This window comes from Haliotis cracherodii, unplaced genomic scaffold (genome assembly GCF_022045235.1).
Source record: "Haliotis cracherodii isolate W230 unplaced genomic scaffold, xgHalCrac1.p SCAF_19, whole genome shotgun sequence".
NCBI lineage: Eukaryota > Metazoa > Mollusca > Gastropoda > Lepetellida > Haliotidae > Haliotis > Haliotis cracherodii.
In genome coordinates, this window is record NW_027266274.1 from 18683446 (window position 1) to 18697652 (window position 14207).

Below are 14207 nucleotides of genomic sequence, written 5' to 3' on the forward strand. Positions count from 1 at the left end.
CCTTATATACACCGCTGCTCGTCACAAATAGCATCTAATGCTGGAAAAACCGAATGAGATCATTCCTTTCATGCGTTTACAAAGAAGTGACCCCGTTTGACTTCTGCTTTGTGAGAAATACACGAGTGGAATAATATGCACGCCTTGAAGACTGAATTCGAGGTAACATCTCAACTTTTCATCCTGTTCGGGGCTCCCGATGAAATGTGCTTACAAATAATAATAATAATAATAATAATAATAATAATGAAAATAATAATAATCATAATCATAATCATAATCATAATTGAATAAAAGTAGTAGTAGTAGTAGTAGTAACAACAAAACCCTGTTCAATTATCATAAGACATTACTGCTATAAGCAGTGTCCATTGTGCGATTCTGGTTATAGGAATGTTTGTGAATCGCTATCAAATAGTGACGCACATAAACGTAACATAACAGCTGCCTTGAAAAAGTATCAGATCCTTCATACAAATGTTATTTAAAGAAGGCAATAAGTTCCCAGCTGATGTTCCCAGATCGCCTTGTGTCAGTCCTAAGTTCAGACAGATTAAATGCATGAGCTTTGTGTTGAAGGGACAGGGCCTCGTTTATGGTTTGTTCTTAATTTGTGTGCAATTAAATAGCGTACATGCCCAGAGAACAAATAGCCTCAGTATTGGAGTATCAATGTTAGTCTGAGTCGAGAACAGCCGGTGTTATTGCTGTGCAGTAATATGTGATTCTTCTTGAAAGTGCTTTGGAGTCGTGCTATTCATAAACATATATGGACACTAGTATCTGACACATTACTTAATATGATAATTAAGCAGTGTTTATTAAACATTTTAAGAATGCAAATTAGCAGATGCTAGGACGGATATGTATCACCATCAATCACTCAACAGTATCTGTTCTGTGTAACCTTTCCTAAGTAATTCGTCTGCATTCTGTATGACTAGTATCATTCAGACAAAGAGAACACAAACTTTAACAGTTTGAGGGCACAAAACAAATCTGGTACTTAATATAAGTGCATAGGACCCAGGAACATTTACATTTAATGTCTACTACTTTGTTTGCTTATTGTTTAACACCGCACTCAGCAATATTCCAGCCATATGACGGCGGTCTGCAAAAAAGTCGAGTCTGAACCAGACAATCCAGTGATTGACATTATGAGCATCGACCCACGCAGAGATGACATGCTTCAAACAAGTCAGTGAGCCTGACCAACCGATCCCGTTAGTCGCCTCATACGACGAGCATAGTTGCCTTTTACGGCTAGCATGGGTTGTTGAAGACCTATTCTAATTCAGATCTTCACGAGTCTTAAAATATCACAAGAGGTGAGGTAATATTCGTAGCTTTGCTTAAGACTGACATGTTTAAATTATCGCACATTTAACTACAACGTGATCTCAGGTACAGCAGAGCCACCCAGTCGAATCCACCCAGAACGTTTCGGAGAATGTGAAGACTCCCCAACACTGCAGCCTTCTGCATTATCTAGATTGTTAGAAGGGCTGAATTCCTAGCAAGAACCCGGGTACTCTCCCAACTTCAGTCAACAGATTGGGAGGTACCAAAGAACAATGGGGCGTCGTACTTGGTACTTGGGATGCAAGCGTGACTTTTCGAAAGCGAGGTCCGCATACTTACCATGTTTTTCCTGAATCTTGTCAATCACGTTGGTGTCAAAAGGAACGGAAAACTAAAAAATATAACTGATTTCACTGGATTTATCAAAAAGGGCAAGATCAGGTCTGTTGGCCATGATAGGTCCGAGGCTATATATTGGCCTATTCCAAAGAATTCAACGACTTCCTGGTTCATGAAGACAGCCAAATAGCCTGACAGTGAGAGTTATTCCTGTAGAAATATCTTTTTATCTCTATTTCACTGTGATAATTTGCATGTTCTTTGATATCCAGGGAATATATAAGCTGGTGTGTTCCAGTTCGTCAGGCTACTTGATTTGGATGACTTCTACGGCGTGGATCGTTGCTAATAAAATCAGTCACTCATTTCTCAGATTACGACTAGATTTGTAACACACAGGCGTGTTATATCTGTAATGTTTTAATTAATTAACATTTACAGTACACACTTTGTCCAATTAAGCTACTTTTGCAATTTTTCCGGGAAACAATCTGCGTTTATAAATATAAAACTTCAACGTCAGAGAATAGGGTAGTTTATTGTTGTTCTTGTTGAGAATGTGTCGCCATGTGTTCTGTTTTATACGTTTTTGTTATTAGTGTGCTTTAACACAAAAGGGGATTGGGATGGTATTATTGGTGGGGAGTCTTCCCGAGATACATTGTGAGTTGCCATGATATATATTTTACGGGAAATGTTATATGTGGCTTCTGTGGTTTGGGAACGAATACTCTTTGAAATTGTTGTAAAATGTTTGCTAGATAGTGTAAAAGCGTTAAAATGTCAAACGTCTGACAATTTATGAGCACTAGCCGTTCTACGCCCCCTACTTGTATTTCCAATGAAACAAACGACTACAAGAGAGGACGGGATTCACAACAGCAAGTCTATCACAAAAATGCAATACGAGTTCCCAAAAGGCTTGTACCCGTTTCTAAATGATCTTTACACACAGATTTGTGCATTCCTACCTACCTACTGCACCTTAACGTGTAAGACACACGGACTTGTATGTCAACATGCCTTCTTAGACGTAACATTCAAGACGACACACTGACATGTACATGTCAACAAGCCTTCTTAGACGTAACATTCAAGACGACACACTGATATGTACATGTCAACAAGCCTTCTTAGACGTAACATTCAAGACGACACACTGACATGTACATGTCAACAAGCCTTCTTAGACGTAACATTCAAGACGACACACTGACATGTACATGTCAACATGCCTTCTTAGACGTAACATTCAAGACGACACACGTACGTGTGCATTGTCTTAACTGTCTACTTAGGTGTAGAGTGCAAGAAGACACACGGACGTGTAGAAGTCTACATGCCTACTTAGACGTAACATTCAAGAAGACAATGACGTGTAGAGATCTATATGCCTACTTAGATGTAACATTCAAGAAGACAAACGTACGTGTGCATTTTCTACCTGTCTCCTTAGAGGTAGAGTGCAAGAAGACACACGGACGTGTACAAGTCTACATGCCTACTTAGAGCTAACATTCAAGAAAACACATAGACGTGTACATGTCTACATGCCTACTTAGACCTAACATTCAAGAAAACACAAGGACGTGTACATGTCAACATGCCTACTTAGACCTAACATTCAAGAAGACACACGTACATGTGCATTTTCTACCTGTCTACTTAGACGTAGAGTGCAAGAAGACACAAGGACGAGTAAAAGTCTACATGCTTACTTAGACGTAGAGTGCAAGAAGTCATAAGGACGTGTACAAGTCTACATGCCTGCTTATTCGTAACATTCAAGAAGACACACGGACGTGTACAGATCTACAGGCCTACTTAGACGCAGAGTGCAAGAAGACACAAGGACGAGTACAAGTCGACATGCCTACTTAGACGTAAAGTGCAAGAAGACACACGGTCGTGTACAAGTCTACATGCCTACTTAGACGAAACATTAAAGAGAACACACGGGCGTGTACAGGTCTACATGCCTACTAAGACGTAACATTCAAGATGACACATGGACGTGTACAAGTTTACATGCCTACTTAGACGTAACATTCAAGAAGGCACACGTACTTTTATATTTTCCACCTGTCTACTTAGACGTAGAGTGCAAGAAGACACAAGGACGTGTCCAAGTCTACATTCCTACTTAGACGTAGAATGCAAGAAGACACATGGACGTGTACAGATCTACATATCTTCTTAGACCTAACATTCAAGAAGACATACGGACGTGTCCAAGTCTACATGCCTACTTAGACGTAGAATGCAAGAAGACACATTGACGTGTACAGATCTACATGCCTAATTATACCTAACATTCAAGAAGACACATGGACGTGTACAGGTCTACATGCCTACTTAGACGTAACATTCAAGAAGACACACGTACTTTTACATTTTCTACCAGTCTACTTAGACGTAGAGTGCAAGAAGGCACATGGGCGTGTACATGTCTACATGCCTACTTAGACGAAACATTCAAGAAGACACACGGGCGTGTACAGGTCTACATGCCTACTAAGACTTAACATTCAAGAAGACACACGGACGTGTACAAGTTTACATGCCTACTTAGACGTAACATTCAAGAAGACACACTAACTTGTACATTTTCTACCTGTCTACTTAGACGTAGAGTGCAAGAAGACACAAAGACATGTCCAAGTCTACATTCCTACTTAGACGTATAATGCAAGAAGGCACACGGACGTGTACAGGTCTACATGCCTACTTAGACCTAACACTCAAGAAGACACATGGACGTGTACAGGTCTACTTGCCTACTTAGACGTAGAATGCAAGAAGACACATTGATGTGTACAGATCTACATGCCTACTTAGACCTAACATTCAAGAAGACACATGGACGTGTACAGGTATACATGCCTACTTAGACCAAACACTAAAGAAGACACACGGACGTGTAAGGTCTACATGCCTACTTAGACGTAACATTCAAGAAGACACACGTACTTTTACATTTTCTACCAGTCTACTCAGACGTAGAGTGCAAGAAGACACATGGGCGTGTACAAGTCTACATGCCTACTGAGGCCTAACGTCTGTTCAGACTTCTAGCCGACGCACCTTGGTATCATTCAGTCGGGTACAAGCGACAAAATCATTTCCATCATCATAAGAAATCTCCGTTAAAGCAGAATCCATTGTACAATTTCGACTTTTTCATGAGCACATATTTATGATTCATATACACAATCATGTCAAGGCAAGTCAATTTTCGCCCTGAAAACACGAGATATTCTTGATACACCTGCGTACGTGGGAACACAACCTAAAGTGACTCAGGACAACATTAAGCTCAACATACTCTTCACCTTTGTGTCAAATGAATCAAATATGTTTTATCACACCTGCCGTAAATATTTTCGAGAAATATTCTTCTCCAAATTATGCTCAAGCATAACAGGATGTTACTAAACCTGCTGGATTCATGTGAATATGATCATACAAACAAAGCGACCACACCTTTTCCATATCCAATAGAAACCTCGGCATAAAACAGTTTTCAAACATTCATTTGCATCATACTTTCATGAAAAAACGACGATGTAAATATAAGAGTTTAAATTTCAAATAGTTAAAAAGAAATGTGTTTTGTACAGTATGAATTTAAAATGCCACGCCATGGTGGGAAAGTTGGTATGATTGTATGTGTATTATTATAACAAGAATCATCACGCATATCTAATATGAAATCTTACATCGGACAAAACTTTCTTTTTATAACTGCTGCATATTTATCGCCACGCCACTATCGACGTATTCGCTCATAAAGCATGAACAGATAAAGGATGCATTCATAGGTGAGTTATTCAGAGTATGGGTTTAACTGACCCCGACTCGACAGTGGCCTGAAAGTAAGAAAGGACGCGCACGAAGTGACCCTCACTTTTATGTAATGTAGGCGTAGTTACTGTCTCCTTTGAAAAACATGTATCTTTTGAAGACTATTGAAAGATCCCTATTATCAGACCAACTTTGTGAAGTGTAGTTGCGTTATTCATAGAATGCATCCAACGAACTAATGGTCATACAAAAGATTTCTGTAGAGGAGCTTGCGCCATGATGTTCCTCGTCTCTGCCGTGGTATTGCTGTTTGTAAATTTGTACCGAAACCGAATACTGTTTCTATCAGTAAGTAAATAAGTCCCATTCCGTTATTTTGTCTTCAAAGATACTCATCGAGTGACACTACAAGACCAGATGACCTAATGTAAAACATATTATAAATACATTGTACGTCACGGTGGAATTTATTACGTTATCAGTACAGTATATTTATTGAAGTTGTCTCGCAAAGCAAATATTAATAGGACAAATATCGTCCATTGGTACCCTCTCGTCGTTATCATCTCATCGTTGTCATGGAAACATTTCTTCCTTCTGAATTATATATTCAAACATATCTTTTATAATTATTGTGCACAAGGGTTATATTCATGTTTGTTTGTTTGTTTGTTTGTTTGTTTGACTCCGCACTCACCCATATTAAAGCTATATGACGGTGGTTTGTAAAGAATCGAGTCTGGACCAGATAACCAAGTGATTGACATCATGAGCATCAATCCACGCAATTGATATCGATGACATGCATCAACCAAGTCGGCGAGCCTGACCACCCGATCCCGTTTGGTCACCTCTTACGACAAGCATAGTCGCCTTTGAATCACGAAAGGTGAGATGCAGACATACATCTTAGATTCCATCACAACTGGACCCAAGCTACACCTGAAAGAGGTCAGATGTCTTTTTCGTTGGTTTGTCTGTTTGTTTGTTTGTTTGTTTGTTTGATGCCGCACTCAGCAATATTACATGACGGCCGTCTGCATAGCGAACTGCGGCGCCTTATACGACTGATCCATCAGTGCCCCCTGGCAACCATGAAAACAAATGTACTGACCCATGATTTACATATACCTTCTCACCTTGATATAGTTTGTTTATTTGCTTGTTGTTTAACGCCGCACTCACCAATATTGCAGCTGTATGACGGCTGTCTTTACATAATCGAGTTTGGACCAGACAATCCAGTGATTGACATCGTGAGCATTGCTCCACGCGATTGAGATACGATGACATGCATCAACCAAGTCAGCGAGTCTGACCACCCGATCCCGTTAGTCGACTCTTAAGACAAGCATATTCGCCTTTTACGGCAAGTATGGGTTGCTGAAGACCTATTCTACCCCGGATCTTCACGGGGTTTTATTTCCGTATAGTCCGATACCAGAGTCGTACGAGGCGACGGAATAGAACGGGGGACAAGACTCTGTGACATTGTTGCGTTTCATGATAACCCGACAGCTGGGACGTTATGCAATCGTTAGTCAACAGCAGCGTTGTCAACTATTGATCGGCCGCCGCCATTTAGACCGATGCGGCGTTCCTTACAAAAGGATTTTGGTAATAAAATCCAATATTAGAAATCCCTTCAATGTGAAAGACCACGTTTTCAACGTGTCCCATTGTGACAAGACATGAATCTGTTTGAGTACAATATGTCTAGACGTATTTAGCTGTCCAAAACATGTTTATATGTGTTGCATGTCTTCCAGAGTGGGTTAAGTCAGTGCGTGTTGTTGTCATTGGTAGAATGCACAAACTTACAAAGAGAAAACTGAATTGGAATAAACCCATTCTGCTTCAGCCAGCTGTCATACAAAGTTTGTACTTGTTGCCACTGAAAAGGCCTCAAATAACATTATAACAGCACAAATCTAATATCCTGTCTGTGACAGCTCCATTGATGTTCGCAATTGATGTTACAAACACATGAAAAGGCAAGTCAATTGTTCATCTGAAAAAACACAGGAACATATGGTACATGTCAAAAAAGGAATTGCATCGGACATCATTTTTGTCAACTACTGAGGGAAAGTTTTGGTGCAAAGAGCATGCTCGTTTGTATATCAAAAGTTGTGAAGTGTAAACGCCAAAGGCTGGAGCGGTTGGAATACAGTCAGTCTTGTGGAGAGTATTTTGTCACTCTGAATCGTTATGGTTGGTTGGTTGGTTTGTTGTTTAACGCCGCACTCAGCAATATTCCAGCTATATGACGGCGGTCTGTAAATAATCGAGTCTGGACCAGACAGTCCAGTGATTAATATCATGAACATCAGTCCATGCAATTGGGATTGATGACGTGCATCAACCAAGTCAGCGAGCCTGACCACCCGACCCCTTAGTCGCCTTTTACGGCAAGCATGGGTTGCTGAAGACCTATTCTACCCCGGTTATTGAACGATATCAGATCATCGATATACCTGAAGCCTAAGTTAAACTTCTTGGCTAAATGACCTTGTTTTGACTTTGCATATCCGAGCAGAAATTCCGATTCATATGCATAAAGAAACAGATCCACTAGAAGGGGAGCACAGTTGTTGCCCATGGGGATGTCTTCTTCTTGCCGTGATGTCTTACCTAAAGAATGTACGGCAATGTTAACAGTGACTAAGTCAAGCTTTTCACATATATTATTTTCTCAATTAACTTCAGATGACATTTGCTTGTATTTTTGAAAACTGTTCCTTAACCTCAGAAGATAGAGTTGTATCTATGGTCACCATGTTAAGTAACGAATGCCCCATACATCAAGGTGGTGATTTGAATTTGCTTCGATTGCAAAATTTCAAGCAAATCCATTGCGTTTTGAGAATCCACATGATATTAATTCATGATCATGTCAAAATAAATCGGGTGGTCAGGCTGGCTGACTTGGTTGATACATGTCATCGTATCCCAATTACGTGGTTCGATACTCATGATGTCAATCAATGGATTGTCTGGTCTAGACTCGATTATTTCCAGACAGACGTCATATTGCTGGAATATTGCTGAATGCGGCGTTAAACAACAAACAAACAAACAAAATTTTATTTATTTTTTTTGGTGGGGGGCAGGGGTGTTTTTGTTGTGTTTGTTTTGTCGTTTAACCATCATCTAGGCGTTTGTTATTTTATATATTTTTTTAATGTTTTTTTTGGTTTTGTTTGTTTTTGTTTTGCTTTGCTGCTTGTTTGGGGACGTTTCTTTTCTTTTTCTTTCACTGTTTTGTTGTTGTTGTTGTTGTTTTGTTTTGTTTTGGGTTGTTGTTGTTTTTTTTTGGGGGGGGGGGAGTACGATGAAGACATCTATAGGACAGGGGCAACAGACCTGGATCATAAATGGACCAATTATATTGAACTCAAAGGACAACAAGTTGGAAAATAAGGAGTGAAAAGGCGAAGATTATTATCTGGTCGAATTTTGGTTTCGAAACTATGATCAGAGGATATGTATGGTGAGCAGCAGTGATTCAGGGGTTGAACAGATCCCCAGAAGCCAGTCCCTAACAACCCATGCTTGTCGTGGGCGGAGGACCGTGTGTATACGCGGTTCAGGCCACATAACTTATCGACCCGTGAAGATCCGGGGTAGAATAGGTCTTCAGTAACCCATGCTTGCCACAAAAGGCGACTATGCTTGTCGTGAGAGGCCCTGGATCAGGTGGTCAGACTCGCTGAATTGGTTGATGCATGTCATCGTATCCCAATTGCGTGGATCGACGCTCATGATGTCAATCACTGGATTGTCTGGTCCTAGACCCGATTATTTCCAGACCGCTGTCATATAGCTGGTATGTTGCGGAGTGCAGCGTTAAACAACAAACAAACAAACTGGCATAACTTGTTTGGTGGGCATTACTTAGAAGTTGACGGGTGACGAAGTAGATACAAGTTTATACTCTGTACTCCTGTCCCACACCCAGATCTGCGACCCTTAAACCGGAAACAGCGCCATTCCGCATCGCCCTCCCGTTCATAGGAAAAGCCTCCCACATCATCAGCCGCCTCCTCAAACAGCAAGCCAATATTGACACCCACTTCATCAGCTCCAACTCCCACAACACCCTGCTAAGAGCCAACGGCAGGAACACAACCAGTCCCCAAGAGCCTAAAGGTGTAGTCTACAAAATTGACTGCAACTGTGGACAATCTTACGTACGTGAAACATCCCGCCCCATCAACACCAAAATCAAAGAGCACAAAACCTCAACAATTGAATCAGACAGTAAATCAGCCATCTCGGACCATATCAGCAACTGTCCTTATCACAACATCAACTTGGACAACGTCAAAATCCTCTCCAACAACCTCCATGATTTCACTAAAAGAAAACTAACAGAAGCAGTCCATATTCGCCGCCACAAGCCATCAATCAACAGAGATTAAGGTTATTTCATCCCATCCGCCAACTATGAACTCATCAAGCAATAATCACTTAAACTGTTTAATTGCCTTCATGTCCCTGTTAGCTTCCACCTATGTGTACTCTGTCCATCGTGTGGTGACAGTATTATCCTTCTGTTGTCAACACTTACTCATGTTATCCCACTCATCCAAAAACCCATTCCCTGACATGAAGAAGGATCTGTCAAGGGTCAATACCGAGTATGGAATGCTGTAGTGGTGTGGTGTGGTATGGTTGTTGTGGTGTGGTGTAACGTAATATATGTGGGCGTTGTGGTGTGGTGTAACGTAATATATGTGGGTGGGTTCGTGGTACTTCTATGGGGATGTGAATGTCGTATTTTGTCTCGTAAGCCAAAATGGTTGGTTGTTTAAATAGTGACACTTTAATAAACTATTCCTCTTCTTCTTTTTGTTCATTGTCAAGATGCCGTACATTCTAGACTGCTGACATGTGTAATTTGTTCATTCTGGTGGGACTATAAATTAATATCTAAGTTAGTAAACATTAAATAAATGTACCACACGCAGAAAAACAAGCATGGATTTCTCTGCGATAATTGGGTTTGCATTAAAGAGGCGAGTAATAAAATACGAAACGAGCCTCCGTGTTATACGATGTTTTATTAACCTCGCGAAACCAAACAGATGTTACCAAACTGTTCACTCGTTTCCTAGAAATGGTACGACACGGGGGATCATTTAGTGTTCTATATACGAAGTGAGAGATACTGTTGTTCTCTCATCGATATTAATCATAGACAGTATATCTCATTCAACATCTCGAAGCTGCCAATGAAAGCATAAACTAAATTACTGTGCAAATACAAGAGTTCATTTTGTATGAAGTTATCATTTTTTATCTTCAAATACAACGATGTGCCCACTGATACCGACTTTCCTCCCACATTAAGCTGACACGCCGTGATATAACTGGAATACTGTTAAAAGCGGCGTTAAACCCAACTCACTCACTCACTCATTATGTTGATGGCCTGATTGTTAAGAACTATCAGTTGCAATATTTTATATGATTGCTTTCTATAACATCGGCATGCAGTTCACTTTCATTGGGACTGGATTATTTGCGCAGTAGCCAGAGTATCTCACTGTTGAATATTGTTTTATCATTTGCATTTACATAAGTAAAGAAAATATCAATTTAATCTGAATACGTCAATGTGTCAATTTCTTGTTCTAAAAAGTACAGGTATAAGTATTCATATTCGACTTCTTATCATTTGTATTTGTAATAATTTTTTAGAACTTTCTTGCATCTGTTGTACATTAAATTTACGGTCGTAGTTTGTTGACTTTGCAAACAATATTAGGCTGAGCCCCCAGAAATGTTTCATTTGATTGCAATTTAAGCAATTTCGTGCCGTTTGGACAATATTCATACCAACAAATGTAACAGTGGCAAAAGTCAAATAAACAAAGATAGCGGATGCAGTAACATTTCGGAGTTAAATCAGTACTATAAAAAAAATCGGGAATAGCTTCCGCCCACCCGGCCATCCGGTCTGGGAGTAATACTGCCACAAACGTGCAACGTTCCTTTTCCCATGTTGAAGCATATTGAGAAAAGTTTACCTTTGTACTTACTTACCTTTTCTAAAACATAAGACATTAATAATTTATGCTAAATTATTTGTTCCAGATACAGTTAATATTTGGAACTCACTACCTATTGATTACACCAATGCCTGTAGCTTAGGAAGTTTTATAAGTTTTATAAAAAATCAATGATAGGAATGGTATATACTTTGATACAAATAATGGATCAAGATTCTGTCAGGTTATACACTCCCGTCTCAGGCTTGGCTGCAGTGATCTAAACGCCGACAAATTTGCCAGATTGATATCCGACAACCCGAGATGTTGTTGTGGCTATCATACGGAAGATGCACTTCATTTCTTTCTTACGTGTCCCTTAAACAGTACATTAAGGCAAAACATGTATTCTTTCGTAAAAGGCTACGATTTAAATTCAATTCCAAATGGTAATTCAAATTTAACGACAGTAACAAATCTTGAAATTTTGAAATCGGTGCACAGTTATATTCTATCTTCTTGCCGATTTAGAGATTTTGTTTGAGATGTTGGCTTTGCTATATGATACGGCGATGTTGTTGTGCTGAATGTAAATAATAATGTAACTGTAGTTATGGAAGATAATCTAGTAATTAAACACTTACAGAACAATACTTATCTTTATTGCCAATTATACAATGTATGCTATTTCTCATGTCACTTTCAATACATTGCTATTTGTATATTCGATTCCCGACATGGGTACAATGTGTGAAGCCCATTGCTGGTGTCCCCCGCCGTGATATTGCTGGAATATTGCTAAAAGCGGCGTAAAACCATACTCACTCACTCACTATTTGTATATGTATCATGTTTGGGAGAGGCATTCAGATAAGCAAACTTTGCTTGTTTGCCAATCCATCCACTTTATGGAAATAAATATGTTTATATCATCCGACGATTGTGTTATGAATAATAATAAAGGCATGTTTGATGCTGAAAGCTCTGATCGAAAACAGGACAGTCCGCCATTGTTGTCCGGCAACACGATATTTTCGGAGTATTTTTTTTTTTAAATCTTTGATTATATTTTGAAGAGGATTTTTACCAAGGACTGCCGTTTTAAAAAAACGCGATTTTCCGCGTTCCGTCGATATTTGATATTATAACAATATATACCCTACACTTAAACCGAAAGCTCAGAACAAACCAAATTCAACACTTTTAAGTTTTGATAAAATAGTTTTCATCCTCTGTGCAATCCACTCTGTTAGCTAATCTGCTATGTGCACGAGAGCATGTTACAAATCACATCGCAAGCCTCCCCGTACAAACGAATCCAAGCTCAGCACAATTCGATTTCAACGCTTTCAATACAGAAGTCACCGCCAATGCAATCACCCCCGACAGCTAATCCTCTCTGTGCATTTGACCATAAAGTCTACTCACATACCAAGCACCGTGCCAGGAAAAGTACCAGACTGCTTACGCGTCAAAATCATTGCAAGGAGAGTACGTACTCCCGTACGTACTAACAGTGTGGAGTACTAATTAAACATTCCAGTACTGTTACACGCCACTATATCAAGTTTTTTTGTAAATTGCTAATACTATTTTGCACATACAAAACAGTTATAGAACAATACATAGCAATTATCGCCCGTTACCAACATATACAAAGAAACCCAGTGCTCAACTTAAAACACTTCATTTTGCACATATATAGTAATTATACACGAAAAATCATAACAATTATCTCCCTTTACCAATATATACAAAGAAAACAAATTTGGATACATTATATATACACAATTTTATATTTTTGGATATGGCATATGTACAAACTTGTATATTTTTGTTTCTCCCATAACAGGGCTTGATCTTCAATCGCCAGCAGTGGTTTATTCGCAGTGGTTTATTTTTTTTCACCCAATCTGATTGGCTGGCTGAGAGTGGAGAGTGTGTCATCGCGTTTTGATTGGCTGGCTAAAAATAATTGACGGCACTATTTTCGGATCGGGGATACCCGAGGTCGTCCAGTACAGGAAATCCCCAGCTGGCAAAACATTACCGTAGTGACAATGGTTTTTTTCCATTGCGGAAAGTTGTTGAATGAGAGAAAATTTGTGGGGGAAGAAGGGGTGTGATATGTGGAGATATATATCAGAGAATTTCGGCTTCCCAACGTACCAGATTCAGTTGCAGAATGAGAAGACGGTAACCGAAGTGAGATACCGCATCGATATTACGGGACCAGGTGAGCAACTCCGGTACAATCTTAATTGGCCGTTTTGAAGGCTAATAACAACGCTAATTAAACAATTAATTAATTCATGTAAAAATACCGATGAAATAGTGAAACAAAACCATATTTTTTTTCTAAAAACAACTGTCAACCACATATAAGAAATGTCACGTTATAACGAAGTGTTGATCTAGAGCCGATCGATCAAAAACATATTTCATAGTTATATTAAAATAATCGAGACTTAAATTTCATATTTTAAGAAAATAAACACTCAGATAATTTGGATCTAAAGCAATGCTCAATTCTAATGCAGGAAACGATCAATCTTTGCCGGACGGACCGTACACCTCACGACCAAGATGTTTTGCAACCACAGCAGTTGTTTCCCCTTTCAACAGGTGGAGTTTATAGAGATCAATATAATTAATGTATTTTGGCCTATAATCATTTGGTATTTTTTAAACATGAAGACTTCAATTATTTAAACATACTATCTCAGGAAATTAAGAAACTCGTTAATATGAAACAACATTACC

The 14207-nt window shown here is 39.3% G+C and overlaps 1 protein-coding gene across 1 annotated transcript; it reads left to right on the top strand.

Moving 5' to 3' along the window:
• The first annotated feature begins 8782 nt into the window (after positions 1-8782).
• On the top strand, positions 8783-9872 carry LOC139466635 (uncharacterized). The gene is made up of 2 exons (XM_071248220.1): positions 8783-8859; positions 9410-9872. Exons 1-2 carry the CDS (start codon positions 8783-8785, stop codon positions 9870-9872), a joined length of 540 nt encoding a protein of 179 aa, XP_071104321.1.
• Positions 9873-14207: the final 4335 nt, after the last annotated feature.